General features: G+C 46.1%; 1 protein-coding gene across 2 annotated transcripts; it reads left to right on the top strand.

The window, feature by feature from the left end:
* Nucleotides 1-5,334: 5,334 nt before the first annotated feature.
* Nucleotides 5,335-13,056, top strand: LOC149363615 (uncharacterized). 2 transcript variants are annotated; one of them, XM_089573598.1, is made up of 4 exons: nucleotides 5,335-5,595; nucleotides 5,772-5,835; nucleotides 9,290-9,452; nucleotides 9,973-13,056. In XM_089573598.1, the coding sequence occupies exons 1-4, from the start codon at nucleotides 5,450-5,452 to the stop codon at nucleotides 10,014-10,016; spliced, it is 417 nt and encodes a 138-aa protein (XP_089429724.1). In that variant the 5' UTR covers nucleotides 5,335-5,449; the 3' UTR covers nucleotides 10,017-13,056. The 2 variants fall into 2 exon arrangements, with proteins under 2 accessions (XP_089429724.1, XP_089429725.1); XM_089573599.1 differs by lacking the exon at nucleotides 9,290-9,452 and having other exon boundaries at nucleotides 5,338-5,595.
* Nucleotides 13,057-20,670: the final 7,614 nt, after the last annotated feature.

Genomic DNA, 20,670 nt, shown 5'->3' with positions numbered 1-20,670 from the left:
GGGTGAAATGGAGATATGGCAGATACCTTTGTCCTGCAGTGACGCACTTAGCTGCTTGGGTGCTGATGGTGATAAGCAAAGGCACATGCATTCTGCAGTAGTCTCTTCCAGCAGTTCTGCTGCTGAAGGAGATGGCGCCAGTACACCAAACCGCAAGTAGATAACCCGCCGCGATAGCTCAGTGGTTACGGTGTTTGGGTTCTGAGACCGAGGGTGCGGGATAAAATTCTGGCCTCGGCGGTCATTTGTCAAAGTAGGCGACGCAAAAGAGGCCCGTGTGTTGTGCGATGAAATGACCCAGAAAGAAATTGGGGACATTTAAGCCCCTCCTTTCGGGGCGCAGCTTCCGTGGGGGTCTTTAGCGGATCCGCCACGTTGCTGCCCTGCTGCAGAATCCAGCGCCCTGCCAGGCTCGCATCCTGTGTTCCTGACAACTTCGTGGTGCCTGCCGGCCGAAGTCATTGCCGCGCGCACGTGTGGCAACCAGCGTGCCCGCCGCGCTGGTGCCCTGCACTACTACCTGCAGACAGTCATCGCTGCCCTGCAGTCCTCGCTATGCCCCTGGCTAGCCTTGCAGCTGGTCGAAGTATAGCCTGCTTGTCTCCAGCAAGCCCCCGATATCCCACCGTGCCGCGGCTTATCCTCGTCTTGCTGAAGCTGATGTTGCAGCTGTCGTGGACCTGCTGCCTGCTGATCGTGGAGAACCAGCTGCCCTCCACGTGCCCAGGATTCCGAGAGCGCAGCGACGACGGCGAACTCCCCTCCACGTCCCCTATCCCCTTCATTTGGACACCATGAGTGCTCCCACAATTGTGGGCAACATAACAGGCGTCCAACATCCCCTCCCCAAAATATCCCAAATGTGACGTCATCATACCCGGCGCTGCACAGTACGCCTAATACGTTCAGTGTTGGCCAGTTTTAGCGATGACCGAAGGGGCGCCGTGGTTGGGGAAGGGAAAGCGTCAAGCTTTTTGTCTCGCGGACTTCCCTCAAATGACGCGTTCGTTTACAGGCGTGTGTGCTGTCTACAGAAATCTACGCAGGTGGCAGGAATCGTTTAATGCAGGTGAAGTATCGGTGCAGTATCGGGCGCTGCAGTAGTGATTAGAAAATAATACTAATGATCCATCGCCAGCAGCAACATAGAGCGCACCGGCGGACCCTCAATATAAGTGGACTTACTCGGCCGTTGCCGAGTAAATTGGCAGCGCGTACAACTGCCAAGGTGGCAGATGCCATTCCACATATATGAACTGGCCTTGTGTCGTACACACGCGGTAACAGCGCGGCTCTGCAGATTTATAGACTACCCCATGCCGCCATGCAATTGGGTTATGTGCCCTGTCGATGCGCATCGAGTGTTAGTGGGTTGTGAGGTCGACGTGAGGCTCTACGGGCAGCGCCGTATTGGAGGGCTCCGGATTAACATACTTTTTTTATGCGTAGCATATTACAATCACTCAGTTCAGCCCTTGGGCGCGGCCGGGCAGCCACCAAACTACGTGACGTGACGTCACGTGGTTTGGTGACGTCACGTCCTCAAACCACGTGAAAATAAAAGAAAAAAGACGGCTGAGCATTGTGGCGGTTCCCACCGCCCCGTTGCAAAGGGGGCGCTCCTATCCATCCATCCATCCATCCATCCATCCATCCATACGTCACGGAGGAAAAGCTGCTGAGGAAATCGAGTGCCGCCAAGCAATACCTCGCGCAAAAAGACCGCGCAATATGCAACGAATTTTTGGCTTAACCAAGCTAAGCCTGGGCATCTTTTTTATATATCTGTACGGTAAATACGCAATATACGCTAACTACGACCGTACGGCAGAAGCGGATATATGCTAGCGCGACAACGGTATACCAACGGCACTGTATTCGACAACGGCATACGAATGCGGCTTCGTATTTCGTCAAAATCGAAACGCAGCAAAATTCGATGTGCGACCTTGGGGTGAGCAGCCTCGGGACAAAGCCACTGAAATACCGCGGAAAGGGAAAGGAAAAAAAAGGTAACAGAAAGGTGTGAGCAGCACACAAGGCGGAAGCAAGTACAATATTTGAAGACATGAAAATAAAAAAAAAAACTCGGAGCACATTCCTTTCCCAGTTTCTTTCGAAGGAAGCCTTTAGTTTCAGTTTTCACTTCATATTTCACGTGGCTATTCACTCTCGACACAAAACTAGGCATGACGAGAACAACACTCTGTTGGGCTGTTTGCTGAACGCCGCGCACACGAGCTGCTTTCAGGGCAGCAGGGTGCCCGATCAATAGGGTGCTGCTCACTGGAGCGTTCTAGCGCGTTCTAGAGTTAGAATAATTAATGGGAAGACAGACTAATCACCACGCGTCGATTATGACAAGAATGACACAAACAACAGAGGAGATAGCCCTGGCCATCGCGCACAATAGAAAATGACCGTCGATTTGTGTAGTTAGACCAAATATGAACTAGGTGCACTATCTCTCTACGGCCATTGTTTCGCACTGTTTTATTGGTTTGTCATTGTTTATCGTGGTTATGCTTTGTTATTTATGATAGTGCCATAATATTAAAGTGGTTAAAAGGAAGAAACAGCACCAAGAAACACGGACACACGAGCGCTGACTCGCAACTGAAATTTTATTGTGGGGGAAAGACGCTTATAGAAAACATGAGAGGGTGGGTAATCCCGTGTTTTTTCGCTCTGTTGCTTCCTTTTAAATGCGTTACCAACAAGCCCGAAACCTTGCTATTCTGGTTAAAGTGGTCTCTAATGAGTATCGTCGAACTCTTAACGTTTGTCTCCTCTTCATGAGCTCTCGAAATGTTGGGATCAGGTCGATCCCGCTTCATGGGGAGGGTCAAAAAAACAACAACAAAAGAAACCAGATTCACATGCGTTTCTGCAGTAGGTCAAGAACTTTTATGAACTTGTTTAGCACTTGACACAATGCATCCAACACACATAAACGCCCAGCGGAAAGAAGGCTGTAATTTTCCTCTGGGATTTGGAAATTTCTTAATTTTCTCCACACTGGAAATTTCCTGGCACACTCCAGCATAAATACAACAAAAGATCGCAATCTTGTTTCGGAACCTAAGTTATCATATTCTAAGCATTTGAAATTAAATCCCAGACCAAATTTACACGTCGACCCTCAGGAGGATACGCGGTCGATACGTCTTTCCGGTTGATTTATTGATTCATCGGCGCAGCCATTTTATGTTTTCTTTGCGGCGCTTCCCGCTCATTACAGAAATGTTTATTATGAGAAGCCAATTCTGCCAAAATGTACCAGTCCGGCTAACTATAGCTGCTAAAAAATAGGTTAGTTAATTTTGTCTAATTACATAAAACAATTGATGAGGTTGAACGGAAACCTAGTGGACAGACACTGAGCATAGGGTCTCTCACAACTTTTCTATTTTTCAATAAAGTTAATTGCTTCATGCTCTATGGTTTCTTTTCTGTCTTTTCATCACGCTTTTTGCGGCAACAAAAGGAACTAAATAAATCAACACTACCAAGTGTTCCTCGTATCACCGAAAGCCTATTAGCTCTATGCCGAAAGCTCAATACGAAGGCTTTATGGTCAGACACAGCCCCGTATGAAGCGACTCCAGAATGATCTACACCCATAGAGTATATTCAGACAGGAAGCGCCATCTTTCTTCAGTCGCGTGCTTCGCTTCTTTGCTGGACGAGCCGTAACACGAAGGGAGGCGCTGCACATCGCGGAGCTGCTGAGTCGCTTAAACGTCTTAGCGGTCGCGCGCCAATATTAATAGAGTTTATTGTACCGTATACTGAAATGAGTCAGTATATCAACTTTGCAGTGTATCTAGAGCTATATATATCTTCTTAATTGCGAAATTAAAAGGCAGACACAGAATATTATGAACTGCCAAAATTGGTAAGGATTCGAGGAAAATATGGACTGAAAAAGAAAAAAACCTTACAGGATTGATTGTAAGACATCTTATTCGCCGGGAAGAGTTTGGTAAGAGGACACAGTGAAGGAAGTTAATGTTTAAATATAGTCGTACTCACAAGTATGGTTATATTCCAGACTCAAAAGCAGTCCCTGTCCTAAATACCTGTTTTTCTATTAGCGGCGTATGTGGTAAGCAAAATTATGAGTGGGAACGAAACTTAGTTGATAATCATGTGACGTTAGCGAACTCCGTTGTTTCGCACCGGTAAATTCTGACGGATTTAAAGAGCTGGTTAATAAGATTAAAAATGTTGCAGTCAGATTAGATGAAACGAAAGCAATATTAAACATATGTCAGTAATATCCCTCATCAAAGTTGAAATAATCATTACAGTATGAAACTGGAACACTTTCTGGCTATCACAAGATAGCGCCCATCTATCCTATTGACACGGGGGGTGCTGTAGGCGACGTTGATGAAGAAAGGCCGAATTGTAGTCTGCCTGTTTTACCTAAGGTATTTGTGGGCGCCATAAATGTAAACTCAGTAAAATTATATATGCACCAAATGTGGAGTAATAAGTGATATGCAGTTCGGTTTCTAAAAAAGTAAGCGTACTGAAAAAGGTCCTCTTTGGAGCAAAACATGATATACAGGGTGTTTCACCTAAGACTACTAGCAAGTTTTTTTTTTAAATGTTTTTAGAGTAAGAATGGCGCATTTTTGCGCATAACATTACCAGCAGTGTATACTGCTTCAGGGTAGAGCTAGGACGCGCAAACATCTGGCTCTTTAACTTATACTGGATAGTTATCTTTTATCTATTACTGTTAGGGCCCCTCAGTTATTGAGAGGCTTTTAGCCTGCGTTAAGTAATATCCATACCAGTTTCTACATTTCCGAAAATGCCATTCCCGTCGCCACTGCAGCGCAAGCAATTCAGAGCGCCCTCTACCCTTTAACTCGCCGCTCCTAGTCGGTCGTTGCCATGGAGGAAAAAAAAACTGAGGAGGGAGCGTCCGGCGACAACCTTGAAGCCTAGCCTTAACAAGTAAAGATATAGTAAAAGAAAGAGAGTTTGTCCCCCCGTGATCACGCCACGTGATAGCGCGCGGTAAAATCTAGCCCCACTGCGCGCACGCATGCGCGGATTAGCGCGGCAGACAGACTGTAGATCAACCTCCTTGCTGTTGACGCTCCGCGCCACACGCCTCGCATACGCGTGCACTAAAACATGCCAGAACTAAAACATACAGGACTGACTGGGAGAGCGAAAAACTGAGGGAAAAAAACGGCTTCGTAAACACTCGGCTTGCGAACGCTGGCCGTGTGACGTCACGCTCCCTCCTCAGTTTTTTTTCCCTCCATGGTCGTTGCGAAGGAGCACGTGCCACCCGGAGGGCGTATTCGGTAGCGGCTAACAACCGCCCGCAATAACCTCGAGTAACCCCCAGAGAGCACAGTGTTGCTTGGATTTTTGCACTTCAGCCGAGCTGAATCCCTAGACTTCCCTAGTTCGGATCGTCCCCATGTGTCGGTGGCGCGGGGGCCGGGGCGGCCGCGGCAGAACGGTGGACCATGGGTGGACGGCGGCTGCATTTCGCATTCACGGTGCTCACGTGCTCCGCTTATCTGTGCGACCACGAGCGTCATGGAACAGCTTCACCACATACAGGTACGCATAATTGTCCGCTCTGTCCAATGCGGTATGCTTCTAATACTGCTAAGAATTTTCATTTGAAAGGAAAGCATCCTAACGTGTGTGGACCCTTTGTGAAAAATGCTGCAACGCCGTTTTCGTGTGACGTTTGTGGAAATGCAACTTTTACTAATCGGTCCCATTTGATGCAGGACTACCAGTGCCTGCACGGTTTTGTGCCGACGTACAGCACGCACCAGTTCAGCACGACTGAAGGTGAGCGCTACACGACGCATGTCAGCGCAGTCTGTGTCCCCTCTCGTTCTCCCTCCGCCCTGAAGCGCTGTTGGGAAATTATAAATACCAGCTCGCCCAGTCTGCAGTTGTTCAGCATAATTAGCTGTGCATGAAAGATTTTTGTCCTCTTTTGCGGCGCGTATTGTGTTAATTGCATCCAGTCCTTTGTGCCTTTTTCCCCATGCTTGCAGGATGTTGTGAAATCCCGCATGCTGGCTTTGAACGCATATGACAATGCCCCACTTCAGCCGCGTGGCATGTTTGCATTCTTACTTCTCACTCAACCTCTCATTATCTTGAATTGCCGACTATACCTGTGACCCCACGCACCTGTCAAACAGTAGCGTGCATGTTAAGCACTTAGTACTCGTTTACTGATTGCTAGTTATGTGTTTACTAGAGCAAAGTGGAATAAGCGGTAACAAACGAAACGAATTATGGAAACAGTACACTGCATTGTGTGTGACAAATAGGTACAGGATGCATGCACGCTTGTGCTTCCCACCTTTGAACTGCTCATCTACTGTCCCCTTGACTGTTTTGAACAGGAATCTGTTCAGTGCTTAAATGTGATAAAAAGAAACTATTTCCTGGTCTGCGCCCTTCAATGCACAAAAAAAAAAAAGCCATGAAGTATTCATTATGTAGCTATAGCATGCACATGTGCAGTCCAGTAGCTAGCTGACAATTGACACATAAGGAATGAACATTCTGAGTAAGAAATATCTTGCCGGGTGCATTTTTCATTTCTTCTGTCACATTAGTCATTTTTCAGACAGGCAGACAGATTGAGGTTGTAGTGCGATCCAGGTCATATATAGGGTTGACGAAAAGGTTTCGATGACCATCGCATCAACCAAGTAGAATATACAGCAGCTTTTCTTCCATGTCGTGCGTTTCTGCTGCAGCTGTCATCCTTAGTTTTCTAACTGAAGTATGTGAGCAGGTGTAACACAGAAATGAATGTGACAAAAATATAACATTGTGTGTACATTTGTTACAGCTGGCAAAATGAAATAATAAATCAGACTAATAGTGCCTTGCCTGCAAGAAGTGTGTTTGGTATGCTAAGTGTCAGTAAACAAAATATTAAAAACGGTGAAATGGTGAAGTGTAGAAGCATACCTTGGCATTCCTTTAAACGGCGTAGTAGATTGGGTTACTGCTGCTATGGGCTGCTTACAGAGATTTCAGTGCCCACTGAACATCACGCTCATTGAAATTTCAGGCGTGCATTTGTTGCATCCTTGTTCTTTTTTTGTGTGCATGCGTGTGTGCAAATATTTTTGTGGTAAGGTGCCTCCTGTGCTTTAAGTTTCAGAAGAATATGACTGAATGTTATAACATACCACTTGCTTGTTCTATGCATGTACCATATACACTTGACTAAGGGCCCTGCACTCGTCTATGGGCCACTATGCCCGGCTTGGGAGCCACTAATTACGGGGGGGGATTTGCAAAAAGCAACTGCACTTCACGCATGTGTAGCCTTCCTTGTGTGGCACGCTACCCAAGGAGCTACCAGTAATGACAGCTGTCTGCTGCTATCATTGTTGTCATCTTCAAGCATGCATGTGCTCAGAGCCAATGGAAACGGCCGACCATGAAATGATGCCGACTGGACAGCTAAGTTGTCTGCTTGTAGATTTTAAATTCTTAGTGTGTGGCGTCTCCAGACATTGTTTTAAAATTACAGGAATTTGAAATGCAATGAATACAACAGAAATGACTTCATCTACTATGGTAGCAAGGATTTGGGCCCAAGCATCCGTGACAGCAGTATCGACGAAGCATAAAGGTGCCTGCGACTGGACAGCAGATATAGCATCAGGCTGTATAGACCTTTTTCAGTTTTAGCCTCGCTCCCAATGCGCCGAACACCGCCATATTGCTTTCCTCCTCTCTCACTGGTTCGGAAAGGTGGTGTCCGTGCGTTCTCTGCTGTTCTCCGTGTTTACTGTATGCGGTTGCTTAGCTGTAGTAGCTCGATTTGGGTGTATGTGCGATTAAAGCTGAAACTAGGTCTTCGGGAAACCACTGCACAGTCGTCTGCTGTTCGAACAACTACAGGAAGCGAAGGCAGCTTGAATCGGAGCAGTGTGAAGAACACAGAGAGCCTCAGCGGCAGTGCAGTTGCGGGCTGTTTCAGCTACACATACCTTACACGCGAGCACCTACTGCTGATGTCGCTACGGTATGTGTCGTCTATGACCCTTGCAAAATCAAAACATAAGCAATAATTTGGGTAAACGATGCAGCAGCAATTGCGGGTTATGTGAAACATTTCTGTTATAACTGCCGACACTGGTGACTGATTATTAACGGCACTGTAAACATAGCTACCTGACAGTACTTGAAAGCCATGATGCATTGCACAAATGCCACAGCTGTTTGCTTGCAGTAAATATCCGATAAACCAGCAGGACTTAAAAAACTGAAGGCCGCAGCTTTGACGTGTCTACCTTGCATCGTGACACATCATCGACCAAATACTATTTTCAACTGATGCCATAATGCAAAGTGCCGATTGTTTAAAAAAAAAATGTGCCTTTTAGGGACATGTAATCAGCAGGCACGCAGTGCCCACCCGAACACACGCACGCGCTTTCTCGCTTTATCGGCATTAATCAGCAGCCGCACCCGAGACGGACCAAGCAGATGTGCCCCTCAGAAACTGTCACAGCAGGTGCACCAGCTTCGAGTGTATAAATTACATCACGTTTGAAGGCCAGATGCCTCTCTACTACATCTTTTTCCGAGTTTAGCGAAATATCACACGGCGCGAAGCTCCAAATCCAATTTCCTCTGTTCCTCCAACACTTTGCTTCGACGCGCGACGCCGTCGGATGCACTGGCACTCCGAAGAGCGCTGCCACACACTCGCATGTTCACGCTAAGAGTGGACCACCCTACAGCTGCACACTTCACCAGTTATTTTACCGTTAGTACGAAGTAATCAAGAAATTTATGCAAAGCCAAAAGCTGCAACAGAACTCTGCGCTTATGCACTCCAGCGGTGCCTTCTCCATGTAGCACTGCAGAAAGTACTGTTTTTTAGGACAGTGCGGAGGGAAAATGTAGTGAAAGACGCGGTCGAACGCAGTTGCAACCTGTTCGTGTCACCGGCGCAATGCAGAGCAGACCGCTTGAGTGCTTGACAGCAACACTGCTGTTAGCTCGGAACGGAGCGGTTTTTCTTTTATAATTATAACTACTACATAGAAGCGCTCAGCAAGTTTCATGCTCACATTAATAAATGTCTCGATTATTGATACCAGAAAGCCGTTAAATGAATTGCGCACACTTGCGTAGAAGTGCGCCTCTAATGTCTATTTTCAGCACAACTTGCAGGGAAACATCCGCGTCGCCGCTCGCCGAAGCATGGGCCATTTTGTTCACAGTTGCTCAGTGCATACAGTGCAATACTTTGCAGGTCAAAAATCGTGCAAAAATCAACACTGGGATAAGGCTGAACAGCGCGGCGAGTACTCGCTGCGTGTATTGCAGCGGCGGCCACCCAAGCCAACATGGCGAAGAAATCGGCCAGACGCAAGACGGCGCTGCTGTCGAAAGATGGCCACGTGCACCTGAAAAAGGTCTATAGTACAGTAAAGTAGTTTTCCCGTAATATGGTTGGGAGATTGAACAATAAGTGTCGCTTTCGTGTAAGGGCTGCACCTTGCCAAAATTGCGAAATAAAAATGCAGACTTTACTATAGTAGAGTTTATGCAGCATTTCTTTATTCGTTGTTTCTGAGGTTTTATTTTTTAATGCAAGAGTATTAAAAGCCTGACTGGGGAAAAAAAAAATGTCAGTCGTAAGATTCGCCACTTGGCTAGAGGGAAGCAAGGTCACTTGTGGTAAAGGCACCAGCGGCATCTAACGCTATTCAATTGCTAACACACGTGGTAATCGGGTGTTCCTGCAATTTTTTTTTTTGTATGCATCTGTGGTTTGCCTTTCTTAGTGCAGTTTGTGTGGTTGCCTGAAGCAAACCACATCTTGAAATGTTGGCATGCCAAAACCTTAAATGGGGCACATGCATTCTGAGGCATGTATCCTTGGCAGAGTTTGTTTCGGTATGCATTCTCACGTATTATATTCTCTGTTTACAGGTTTCAGCGTGAACATCATTGCGTTTCTGGTCCATCTACATTAGAGCACTGCACGGGCCTCAATCTGGGGCCCGAGACCTGAAGCCCGAGCCCGGCCCAGGCCCGCGGCTTCAAGCCCGGGCCCGGCCCAGGCCCGCTAAATTATCGCTCTAGCGAGCCCGACCCGGCCCGTGAATCCCGGAGTGAGACCCAGCCTGGGCCCGGCCCAGCCCGTTTCACAGTAACGCTTGAGGTACACCGCTCACTCTGAGCAAGTAGACTGCTACTAGACCGATAAGGAACTGGCCGTCAAAGGTTCTGAAACCACAGTTTGGCTTGCAGAAAGTTGGTTCTTTTTAACCCAGAAGGAAGTGATTAAGAGTAGTGCTCACCAGGCCCTCTTTTGGACAGTGATCTCGTGTAGGTGCGCAAAGATAAACTCGGAAGTTCCGAAAGCGAAATAAAAAGGGCTGCATACGCGCGTAATAGACTTTGCATTCCCCCATGATTTTAATCAGTTATATTTTTCCGCCTGGAAGAATAAACATTAAAGCTACCTAGCAAGCAGTGGGATGACATTTTTTTAGTGAACGCGATCTCACAGGTTGAAATCATAGCCGAACTGGTCGCCTTTCAGCAGAAACGAAAAGTTAAATGACCTGAGTATTTCATGGTGTGTGTTTGGAAGACTATAAGCGTCTTAAACTTTGGGATGACGAATGGTCAATGGCCAATTAAGACCGGTTGATTTTTACTCTTACTGGTGGAGCAGAAGATAACGTGCGAACGACGTGATAATTTACAGGGCAAAACCCTTGCCATCACAACCAGGCTGAAGAAGCGAGGAGAGATAGATGTGCTTATTCGATGAGATTTACAAACTCTCGCGAGCTTTCGTGGCTATTTCATTTACGAGACGTTCCGGTCAGCTCATCAAAAAGAAAACCAAACGCGCTTTAGTTTGTGAATTTTCTCACATGAGAAAAATATAGCTATAAAATTAAGGCTATGTTTTTGGGGCTTAAGGGCCCAAGGGGAGTCAGGCTGTGAGAGATACCGAAGCAAAGGGCTCCGGACCATTTCGACCACCTGGGTTTCCTCAACGAGAAATGATACTACAAAGTACATGGCTGTCATGCTTGCTGCCTAAACAGAAATGCGGCCGCCGAGGATTGAAGCAAACCCTGGTTCCCCGGCTCAGTAATCAAGCGCCTTGACCACTAAGCCACCACGGCGTAGAAATAAGGAAATAAATAAGTCAATGAATAAAGTTTAGTTTTTTTCTCAGCGCGTACTATAACCCATAGCTCATTCGTGTCGCTGCTCCAATGTCGCAGTTGTGTACTTGACTCTGCAATAGTGAATGAATAGTCGGACACCAGCTGTTTCTGTACGGACCCAAGGCCCACTCGCGTCCGCAACTTTAAGCCCGAGCCCGGCCCAGGCCCGCAACTTCAGGCCCGGGCCCGGCCCAGGCCCGGCAAAAGAGATCGTGTCCCGGCCGGGCCGGGCCCGGGCTTTCGGGCCGGCCCGAGCCCGTGCAGTGCACTAATCTACATTTTGCCTGCCCGCAGTTTTATCACAACGCTTGGATATTGCACCGTTGCTCTTGAGGAAACCTGCAAACTGCCTGCATTTTAGCACTAGAATTCTTTGCTCATGTTTATGCTAGTGTTCTAGCGCATATTTACTTTTTAAAATTGTGCATGATCCTGAACTGCCTTGTGATGGCATGTGCACCGCTTGGGGAGCAGCGTTTTTTCTTTCCCCATCCAGCATGCTCCTTCCTTTGATATCAGTTTTGCAGACATGCCATGATCTACAATGTGAACTTCTGCATGTTTTTTAATTTTTTTTCTCTTGTTCCTATCTCTTGATTCCTTATGCATACTCTGAGAAGGTTGCTGGTCAGCACCGGTCAGTGATGCTAACTAAAATACAGTTAGAGGGCCCGCCGTAATGGCTCTGGCTGCTGACTGCAAGGTGGTGCAGTCAAATCCTGGCCACAGTTCGATAAAGGTGTAAAAACTCCTGTGTGTTGTGAGATGTCAGTGCATGTCAAGGAACACGTACATTCAGTCTAAATTAATCCACAGCCCTCCACTAGGGCGTTCCTTGTTGCCACTGTGCAACTTTCGGGCATGAAACCCTGCGTGCCATACCACAGCAGTATGGCTGAGGGTCCAGTTATGTCAGAACGTTGATGTTTGTTTTGAAAATATTTAAAATTGGTTACTAGCTCTATGAGTGCAGCTGTGCACAATACCAGTGATGGCCAGTGTGCCATGCCTCTTGTTACCATGGCACTGGGCTGAAGCTACTAATATAAAAACATTTCAGCGCAGACACATCCAGCTGACAGTTTAGGACTATGGTTCTTGCATGCGATGCCTTGAAGGTGCACTAAACAGGATTTCTTGTTGTCTCAGTGTACATGCTGCGAACATTCTAACAAATGCCCTGGATCCCACATTTTTTTTTTTAAGTCACCATGGAGAGTAGGAGGAGTCAGCCAACATGGTTGGTATGGTAAAAAGCGTGTGGAGTGGCTTTCAGCCAATTGTGTTTCAGCTCCGCTGTGCCGTTGGCTGAGTAATATGCATGCAGAGTAATCTTGGAAAATGTGTGGGCTGCTGTTTGGACTACGTACAGCTGTAACAGACGGCCGGGCACATCACTACTGTAGCTGCAGATGAGGAAACATTGTCAAATTGCTTCGGATTTACTTCAGTGATATATTCTCTGAACAACAAATATGTACCAGTTTTATCAGATTACTACTCACACAATGTCCAAAAACAGTAGTGAAAATTACTTTGGGTATCTTAACAGATGATAGTATTTTCATTGGCCATCGCAGATTGACGAGGTCGAGTCTCTCAAAACCAAATATAGTCCATGCGTATTTTACTTCCGCGGGCTTAATTTGTGGCTATGTTCTCTGCATTTGAAAATATTCATTCAAAGAAAACATAATACCTTTATGCTCGTGTTGGTTTTTTAAAATCAATGTAGGCATTTGCTCGTCTGCTGGAAGCTGCTCGCGACTTTGCTGTAGCTCATTTGAGCATGTGCACATGCTGCTGAATAAAGAATTTTCAGATATTTTGTGTTTTGATGAATGAGCTCCAACATGAGATTCCTCACATGCACAGCACTGTTTGCGAGCACCTTGAACACAGAATGTTTCCAAAGAAGGGGCCATGCAGAGCACACACTAGAGGGTTTGATGTTGGTCTCGTATCGAGGTCGTTATTGCTTTTGTGGGTGCAGAGAGGAAGTTACGTGATATAGAGCTCGGCACCTCATCATGTTTGAACAAGACGACAAATTCTTTGTCACAAACTTTATTTCAATGAAGGCATAGTCGACACATTACTCGGAGAATGAGATGCTGGCTGTTTGCTTTCACAAGGAACGAAAAGGAAGTGAACACTAGCGTAGGCAATTTCAATGGAGCTGCAGTGCAAAAGTGCCCGTGTGTTGTGGAAGTGAATCGGATATCTGCAGGGCGTGCGTCCAATGTAACCACAGTTCCACAATGCAGGTTCTTTTAGCTTGTGTGCAGTTTTGGGATCAAGCAGACTTCCAGTGAAACTTGGTCAGGCGAAGTACATGTGGCCAAAGCCCAGCCCTCCCGCAGCCTGTGCTGCCTCTAGGGCACACTCTAGGGTGTAGTGAAAAGTGCCTCTTTGCAACAAACTTATGTTAGCTGCATGTACCGGGTGTTTCAGTGAACATTTTCAAAATTTTATTTTTGAGGGAAAACTATGGCTTTTGTGGCAGTATTGACGGACATCAGAAAATGGGTGAATCATCTTAACTAGTAGAGCTATGTACCTAGTAGCAATTAGCGATTTGTAGTCGGTCGTTAGTAATAGCCATATATTTTTAGAATTTAGAAAACAATTACCCTCGGCACTGTGGCTCGACAAAATTTGGCTTTTTTTTCGACTAGTTACGTACACTAGAGGGGTTGCTTTGCCTGCATGCTTTTGAAAGCACATGTATTAGGTTTTTTCGCGATGCAGCCAAATTTTGTCGAGCCACAGCGGCGAGGGTAATCGCATTTTCGAAATTCTTAAAACTTGTGTGGCGATTACAGAGCAGGCTTCAATAACTGCAACTAACTGTCTAACTCTACTAGTAATTATTAAATATTAGTTAATGAGCTTGCTAATTAAGAAATTTAAGAGGTTTTCTGGCGTCCATCAACACTAGCCGCCGTGGTGGCTCAGCGGTTATGGTGCTCGGCTGCTGCCCCGAAAGATGCGGGTTTGATCCCAGCCGCGGCGGTCGAATTTCGATGGAGGCGAAATTCTACAGGCCCGTGTACTGTGCGATGTCAGTGCATGTTAAAGAACACCAGGTGGTCGAAATTTACGGAGCCCTTCACTACGGCATCGCTCATAGCCTGAGTCGCTTTGGGACGTTAAACTCCATAAACCAAACCAAACCACCAACACTAGTAATACTATGCCAAAAAAGCTATATTTTCACCCCAAAAAGCCTATTTTTGAAAATTCTTGAAAGTGTTCGCTGAAACACCCAGTATATTTGTATGCACACAGCTGGAAAAACCATCAGGTTAAGCAAAATATCACCTTGACAAAATTACTTCGCCTTGCTGTTGCATGCTGAGAAACCACAAAGCCCGAATTCCTGTATATTGCCGAAACTAAAGTTTAGCCTGCTCACAAAGCTGCGTGAGCAAAGAAACTGTCGTGCCTCTGCGCACAACCTCGAGGCTTTGTTTGCCTGCAGAACTTGAAAAGCACACCTTAAGTCCGGCTTGCCCACAAAACTCTGCACAAAGACACAATTCTAGCCCAGCCCAAAATCCAGATAGCTTGCACAACCTTCATGAGCAAGCTGTCCTGTTGAAAGCAAGATTCAGGTTTTTTGGCTCGCCTCCTGGTGAGGAATTGTAATAATGCTTGCAACCTGTTCAATCAGCTGGGTGCCTAATCCCTAATGACTGCAGGAAACAAGACAACCTTTTTCGCACTGACACTTGGCAGCATCTCTGCAAACTATTTACAATGTTCATTTGAGCCAGCAGGCCAGTGTGAAGTGTGCAGCACAAAACCAATGTGTTTTACCCTGAGATTACACCTTGGCACACGCATAGAATGACACTGATGATAAAGCAAATTTGGCCTGTATGGACGGGCCAATCCCTGACCGTCGTCCTGCTCCTCCATGAACATCCGAGAGAGTGCGGCCAAGACAGCTGTGACAGGAAATCATCTTTTTAAGTGAACACAAGAAGCAACTACAACACGAGAGTCACAGAAGCTTGCAAGAATGCCAATGACGATGGTGACTTCTTTGTCTGTCCCAAAGTTCTCAAAATGAGTATTTGATTATTCAAGTTAAGTTAGGCATTGACCTAAGCGCACACATTGTGTTGGATGCTAAATGTCCAATGCATCTTATTCCACCTGTCCTTGCAGAGATGCTTTCTGCATTAGGAAAAGTAACTGTTGGTCAAATGTGCAGGGAAACCCCCAAGGTGGGGTAGATTTGTAATAAGGGAGGAGTTACTCATTTGCATCCACCCAAGGGCAGGCATACGGCTACAAAGGAAGGCTACACAGCTTTCTCAGAAACTTCGTAGTTAAAAGAAAAATTCATCCTGGTCCGGGGTTCAAACCCGGGACCACCGCTTCACTGGAGCAGTCACTCTACCAACTGAGCTAACCGAGAAGGTTAGCATATGCCAAGGCTCTTAACTGGGCTAGTTGGTTGCTATAATTCGACATAATGGCTAGCACACACGGAAGGAATCCTGTCACTAACGTCACTAGACAGGACACTAGCGTTTGTCCTGTCTGGATTCCTTCTGTGTGCGTCTCCCTTGTGCACTACCCTTTATGTCGAAGTTAGCATATGGTAGCGCAAGAGCGAATTGATCAATAACTTGAAATGGGAACATTGTTGATCAAACACTTGACCAGCGATGACCCCTAAACATTTCACCAACACGAGTTATTGATCAATTTGCTCTCGTCTTGGTTAGCTCGGTTAATAGAGTAACTGCTCTGATGAAGCAGGGGCCCCGGGTTCGAACCCCGGACCAGGATGAATTTTTCTTTACCTACAAAGTTTCTGAGGAAGCTGTACAGCTTTCCTCTGTAGCCGTATGCCTGCACTTGGGCGGATGCGGATGAGTAATTACTCCCTTTTTAGGAAAGTAACTGTGATTCATACTGAAAAAATTGCGCAGAAACAACGAGGACAAAGCAAAGACACGACAAGGACGAGCGCTATCATAGGATAGCGCTAGTCTTTGCTTTGTCCTCGTTTTTTCTGCGCAATTTTTTCAGTATGCATATCAACCAACTTTGCAACTGGAATATTAACTTATAAAAACTGGGTTGTGATGCTGCTGTTGGGCTGTTGCACTGGGCTGAGTGAAAGGGCGAGACACCGCATGGTGTGTGTGCTGATCGCAGCCATATGGAACCGCCACTGAACTGTAACAGCAGCCAGAACATGACACTCTTTGGTGACATTTATTCATAGTTTCATGTCAGTGTCCTCATATGCAGTTCAAAAATCTGCTCAACTAAGTATCTGCCCTAAGCAGGCAATGACACTCGGCAAACAGCGCTACACTAGCAGACGACATATGGCGATATGATGAAACCCACCAGTTTGCTTGGGGGCAGCGGGACAATGCTGCAAAAAGCACCACTGCACTACCTAATTCAAAGGTACAAGGGTACAACCGTCTCACCACGCTCCCCGCTTTCAGTATTTTCATTTTCTCCTTCCACCGAGTATGACTCCTACTCAATAGCCAGCTAGCTGTGGCACGGATTTGGTTAAAACTGAATTTAGTACAAATTTATTAGTATTTTTTTTTCACACAGAAAAATCTAAACCTCAGTCAGAGTCCGTGCGTCAATTCAGGATGCCGAACTCATACACCGTACTGCAGCATACCATACCAAGTATGCTGCCACCTAGAACTCGAAGAAACTGAAAATTTTGGAAATTAATGTCCCAAAGTGACACATCGGCTATTAAAAAACAAACTATATCAATGTGGATCTGCGTGGCCTTAAAGACATTTCCAGTGCCCACATGGGCTGAGGCCATTGCAATGACCTCGTTATCTTGGAAAGAAACTAGAGCAACTGTTATGTTCATCTAGGGTGGGTTTAATGTGAACTGAAACCAAACGCTATAATAGCAATGCTTCTTTACGTAGGAAGCCTCGGCGTAGCTACCACAGCCTACCTTTCTCACTTTTGTTTCTATTTTCACTGCTCAACCTACCATGCGGTTTCCACAAATAGTGCCACCAGCCAAACTCTCAAACCTTTTTCTGCTAAGGAAAAAATTTCACCAAATGAAGTAGCCATACATGTGGCATCCGACGTGTTCGCTTCGACACAGTTCCTGTGTGCTGCACTACGACAGATCTGCCAAGTCCCCAGTGGAGACATACACTATTTATGCTTGCTTCCTTCCAATGATTTCAACAGCAAGGCCATCACAGTTGGAGCAGACAACGATAACTGTTTTCCTTTGGCTTTTTTGGCTTTCCTTTCGAAGATTGCTATCAAGCAATGCACTTTGTCAGCTGTATTATTCAGTTATTAATGCTTCGTTCCAAATGCACAAGCAGCAAGCACTGGTGTCTGCCAGCAAAGGTTTGACTTTTGAGGAACTAGTTCCTGTTCTTTGGGCCCCTTTCTGCATTTGAATCTGTACATCGAAAAGCTCCAATTTTGAAGAAACAACTCATGCTTAAACAGGTATGGCAGGGATTCTGGCAGCACTTTACACATTTCCGTGCACAGATATTAAAGAAACAAAACAAAAACCAACAATAGGAAAAAACACTTCGTAGCGCAATCTTTGCGCTTTTCAAAAGCGCAAGCTCTGCTCCCTGAAAGTAATGCGACAAAAGTGCACAAGTCGTCGACGCAGGACCCTCCTTCCAGCTCACAGTGGCAATCAATGTCACAGGGAGCAAAGTACAAGTGCCGATACAAGTTTTCGGGACACGCAAATTACAACAAAATTTATTTTCTGAACAGTTTCAGCATGCATCCACGAACTGACGGATGAACTACGTGTTTTCCTTCGCGAACAACACGATGCACTTCTTAATGCCAGGCTGGGCCTCTACGTAGAGCGAAAATTCAGGCTTTTTTGTGATTTCGGCATTCCGAAAACTTTCGTGGGCACATACACGTACTTTTCTTTCCACTTGGGTGTAACTTATGCCCCATCGAAGTCGCCTACGGCACTGGGACCGTGGCATGTGACGAGCATTGGCCACAGACGCACTCGCCTTACCATGATTTACTGAGAAAGAAAACAGCTACAAGCATGTCAGGAGACCATGCTATGCTGTGAAAGAAAAGTGGTAGTCAAATTCCGATTCAACGTCAGGAGTCTCCATGCAGACAGATCCGCCAGCTATTTTCGGCAGAAGCTGGCGCTGCCCTAGTAAACTGCATCGCTATCCTCCTCCTGTCATTCTTGCTCTGGACGTAGTGAAAAGGTAATCTAACGTTTTCACTGCGAAAAAAGAAACTGTCTGCTGCTGCTGCTGCAAAAAAAAAGGCAACAGCGAGGCGCGATCGCTGTTCCGACCAAAACGTACTTATCTTTCCAGCCGCAAAAAGAAATGCGTTCACAGGCGTGCAGGGCGCCTTATCTTGCATTAACTACTGTCGATACTCGTCTCAGGTAAGAAGCTAGTTCGAATAAATTAAGAAATAATGCAGACAGCCACTTACGCTCCAAAGAGTGAGACGTCCATCTTGGAAACGGTGTTTATAAAAGCGTTTTCTTATAAAGTAAACAGATGGCGCCAGAGTGCAAACGCATTTTGTTACAAAACCGACAGGTGGCGCCACAGGGCATCATACTGATTTTTAGTGATATTATGATATGCCAACGTTTTGAATTTGTTCTCAAAAAAGCGCGAATTTTTCTCGGAACGTTTAAAAGCGTAAACTCCCCATACGTGCTCGCCGCGCCCGAACGGGTATGAAAGGTTGTAAAGTGCATTCCATGTCGTACATAGCATAAAAATACATGTCAACATAAATTTGATTTTCAGCATCATGCATCATTTCTGGCTTCCCACAAGGTATAATTGGCAAAATTAAGCTAGTATCTGGACTACACCAGGTCCTGTCTTGGCCGTATGACCATCCAACCAGGTTTAATAAAAATGTCTTACTGAATGATGCAGCCATGTATTGCAAAATTAGGATCCCGCAGCACTGCAGCAGTGCAAAATTGCATTCTTCATAAAGTTCCTGTTACTCAGTGCAGCCATTCATTGCACTTTACAGCTGCAGGCTGAAGTGCAATGCACAGACGAGTAAAAATAATGGTAACCATTAACAACGAACAGTGCTGTATAAGCAGCATTGTACTGCAGTCACTTTTAACACATTTCTGGAAGTATGCACTAGTTTCAGTCGCAAGTTGCACAGCAATGCGCCTTTGGTAATGTATTTAACAGCGGCGTCTCTCATAGCCTCAGTCGCTTTGGGACGTTAAACCCCATAAACCAAACCGTATTTAACAGCAGCGCCCATGTTAACTTTTCACATTTTTACAAGTAAGTAATGCCTTTCACAACAGCTTTAAGGAACACAAAGCAGCCTTTGTCTGTAGCTGCTCACAGCTAGCACACCACTGCAGTGGCTGATCACTGAGGAGTCTACAAAGTATCTCAAAATCAGAACTGTTTATTTTCCAACTCCATGTAGCCCGGTTCCCCAGCAGCTGACAGCAGTCAGTAGCTCAGGGGCACCAGGAGGATTGCACGAAAATCGGAACAAAACACTGCCAGGACCTTGCACATGTGGTGAATGGATATCATTACAAATGGTAAGACCACAGCACAGAGCAGAGGAGTGAAAAAAACTGCAACAAAGCATGTAACTAGCAGTAAACTAAAATGAAAGGTACCTGGCAATAGTACTGGGAGATGTGTAGTGATGGAAAAGTCAGCAAGGACCACGGCTTCAAAACACAAAACCATAAAACAGATGCTTGGGCAAGTTGGTAACTCATTTTCACCGGAACAGCGCGCACTAAGACACGGACAAGAAGGGAGACACGACACACACGAGCGCTGCTTCACCGGAACAGCGCGCACTAAGACACGGACAAGAAGGGAGACACGACACACACGAGCGCTGCTTCACCGGAACAGCGCGCACTAAGACACGGACAAGAAGGGAGACACGACACACACGAGCGCTGCTTCACCGGAACAGCGCGCACTAAGACACGGACAAGAAGGGAGACACGACACACACGAGCGCTGACAAAACCATAGTCATGATTTCTTCACCACTACACACACTGACATTTTCCACATCTCTACCTTTCAAATTCATTAAAGCACAAAAATCTAGGGCCTTTGGGCACAATGAACATGTCATTTTGATGCTGAATTATCATACACAATAAAAGATGATGATGATAGTGAATTTTTATGGTGCAAGGGCATCTGCGGCCAAAGAGCGCCATGGCGCAAGGTATTTTTCATTTGCTCAAGGTGGGGTCAAAGACCAATTCCCAAGAATTTCACCCTGATTAAGCCGAGCACTGGGCCAGGGGATGCTTGAACCCATTGTATCACCGGTGGGCACCCGGCGGCAATGGGGATGGAACCCCACATCTCCTGCATGCGAGGCGGGTGCTCAGACCACTAGGCTGCCTCTGCGGTAC

The sequence above is a fragment of the Amblyomma mixtum genome, chromosome 2, assembly GCF_055824585.1.
Source record: "Amblyomma mixtum isolate Tamu chromosome 2, ASM5582458v1, whole genome shotgun sequence".
NCBI lineage: Eukaryota > Metazoa > Arthropoda > Arachnida > Ixodida > Ixodidae > Amblyomma > Amblyomma mixtum.
This window is presented reverse-complemented; position numbering and strand designations above follow the sequence as displayed.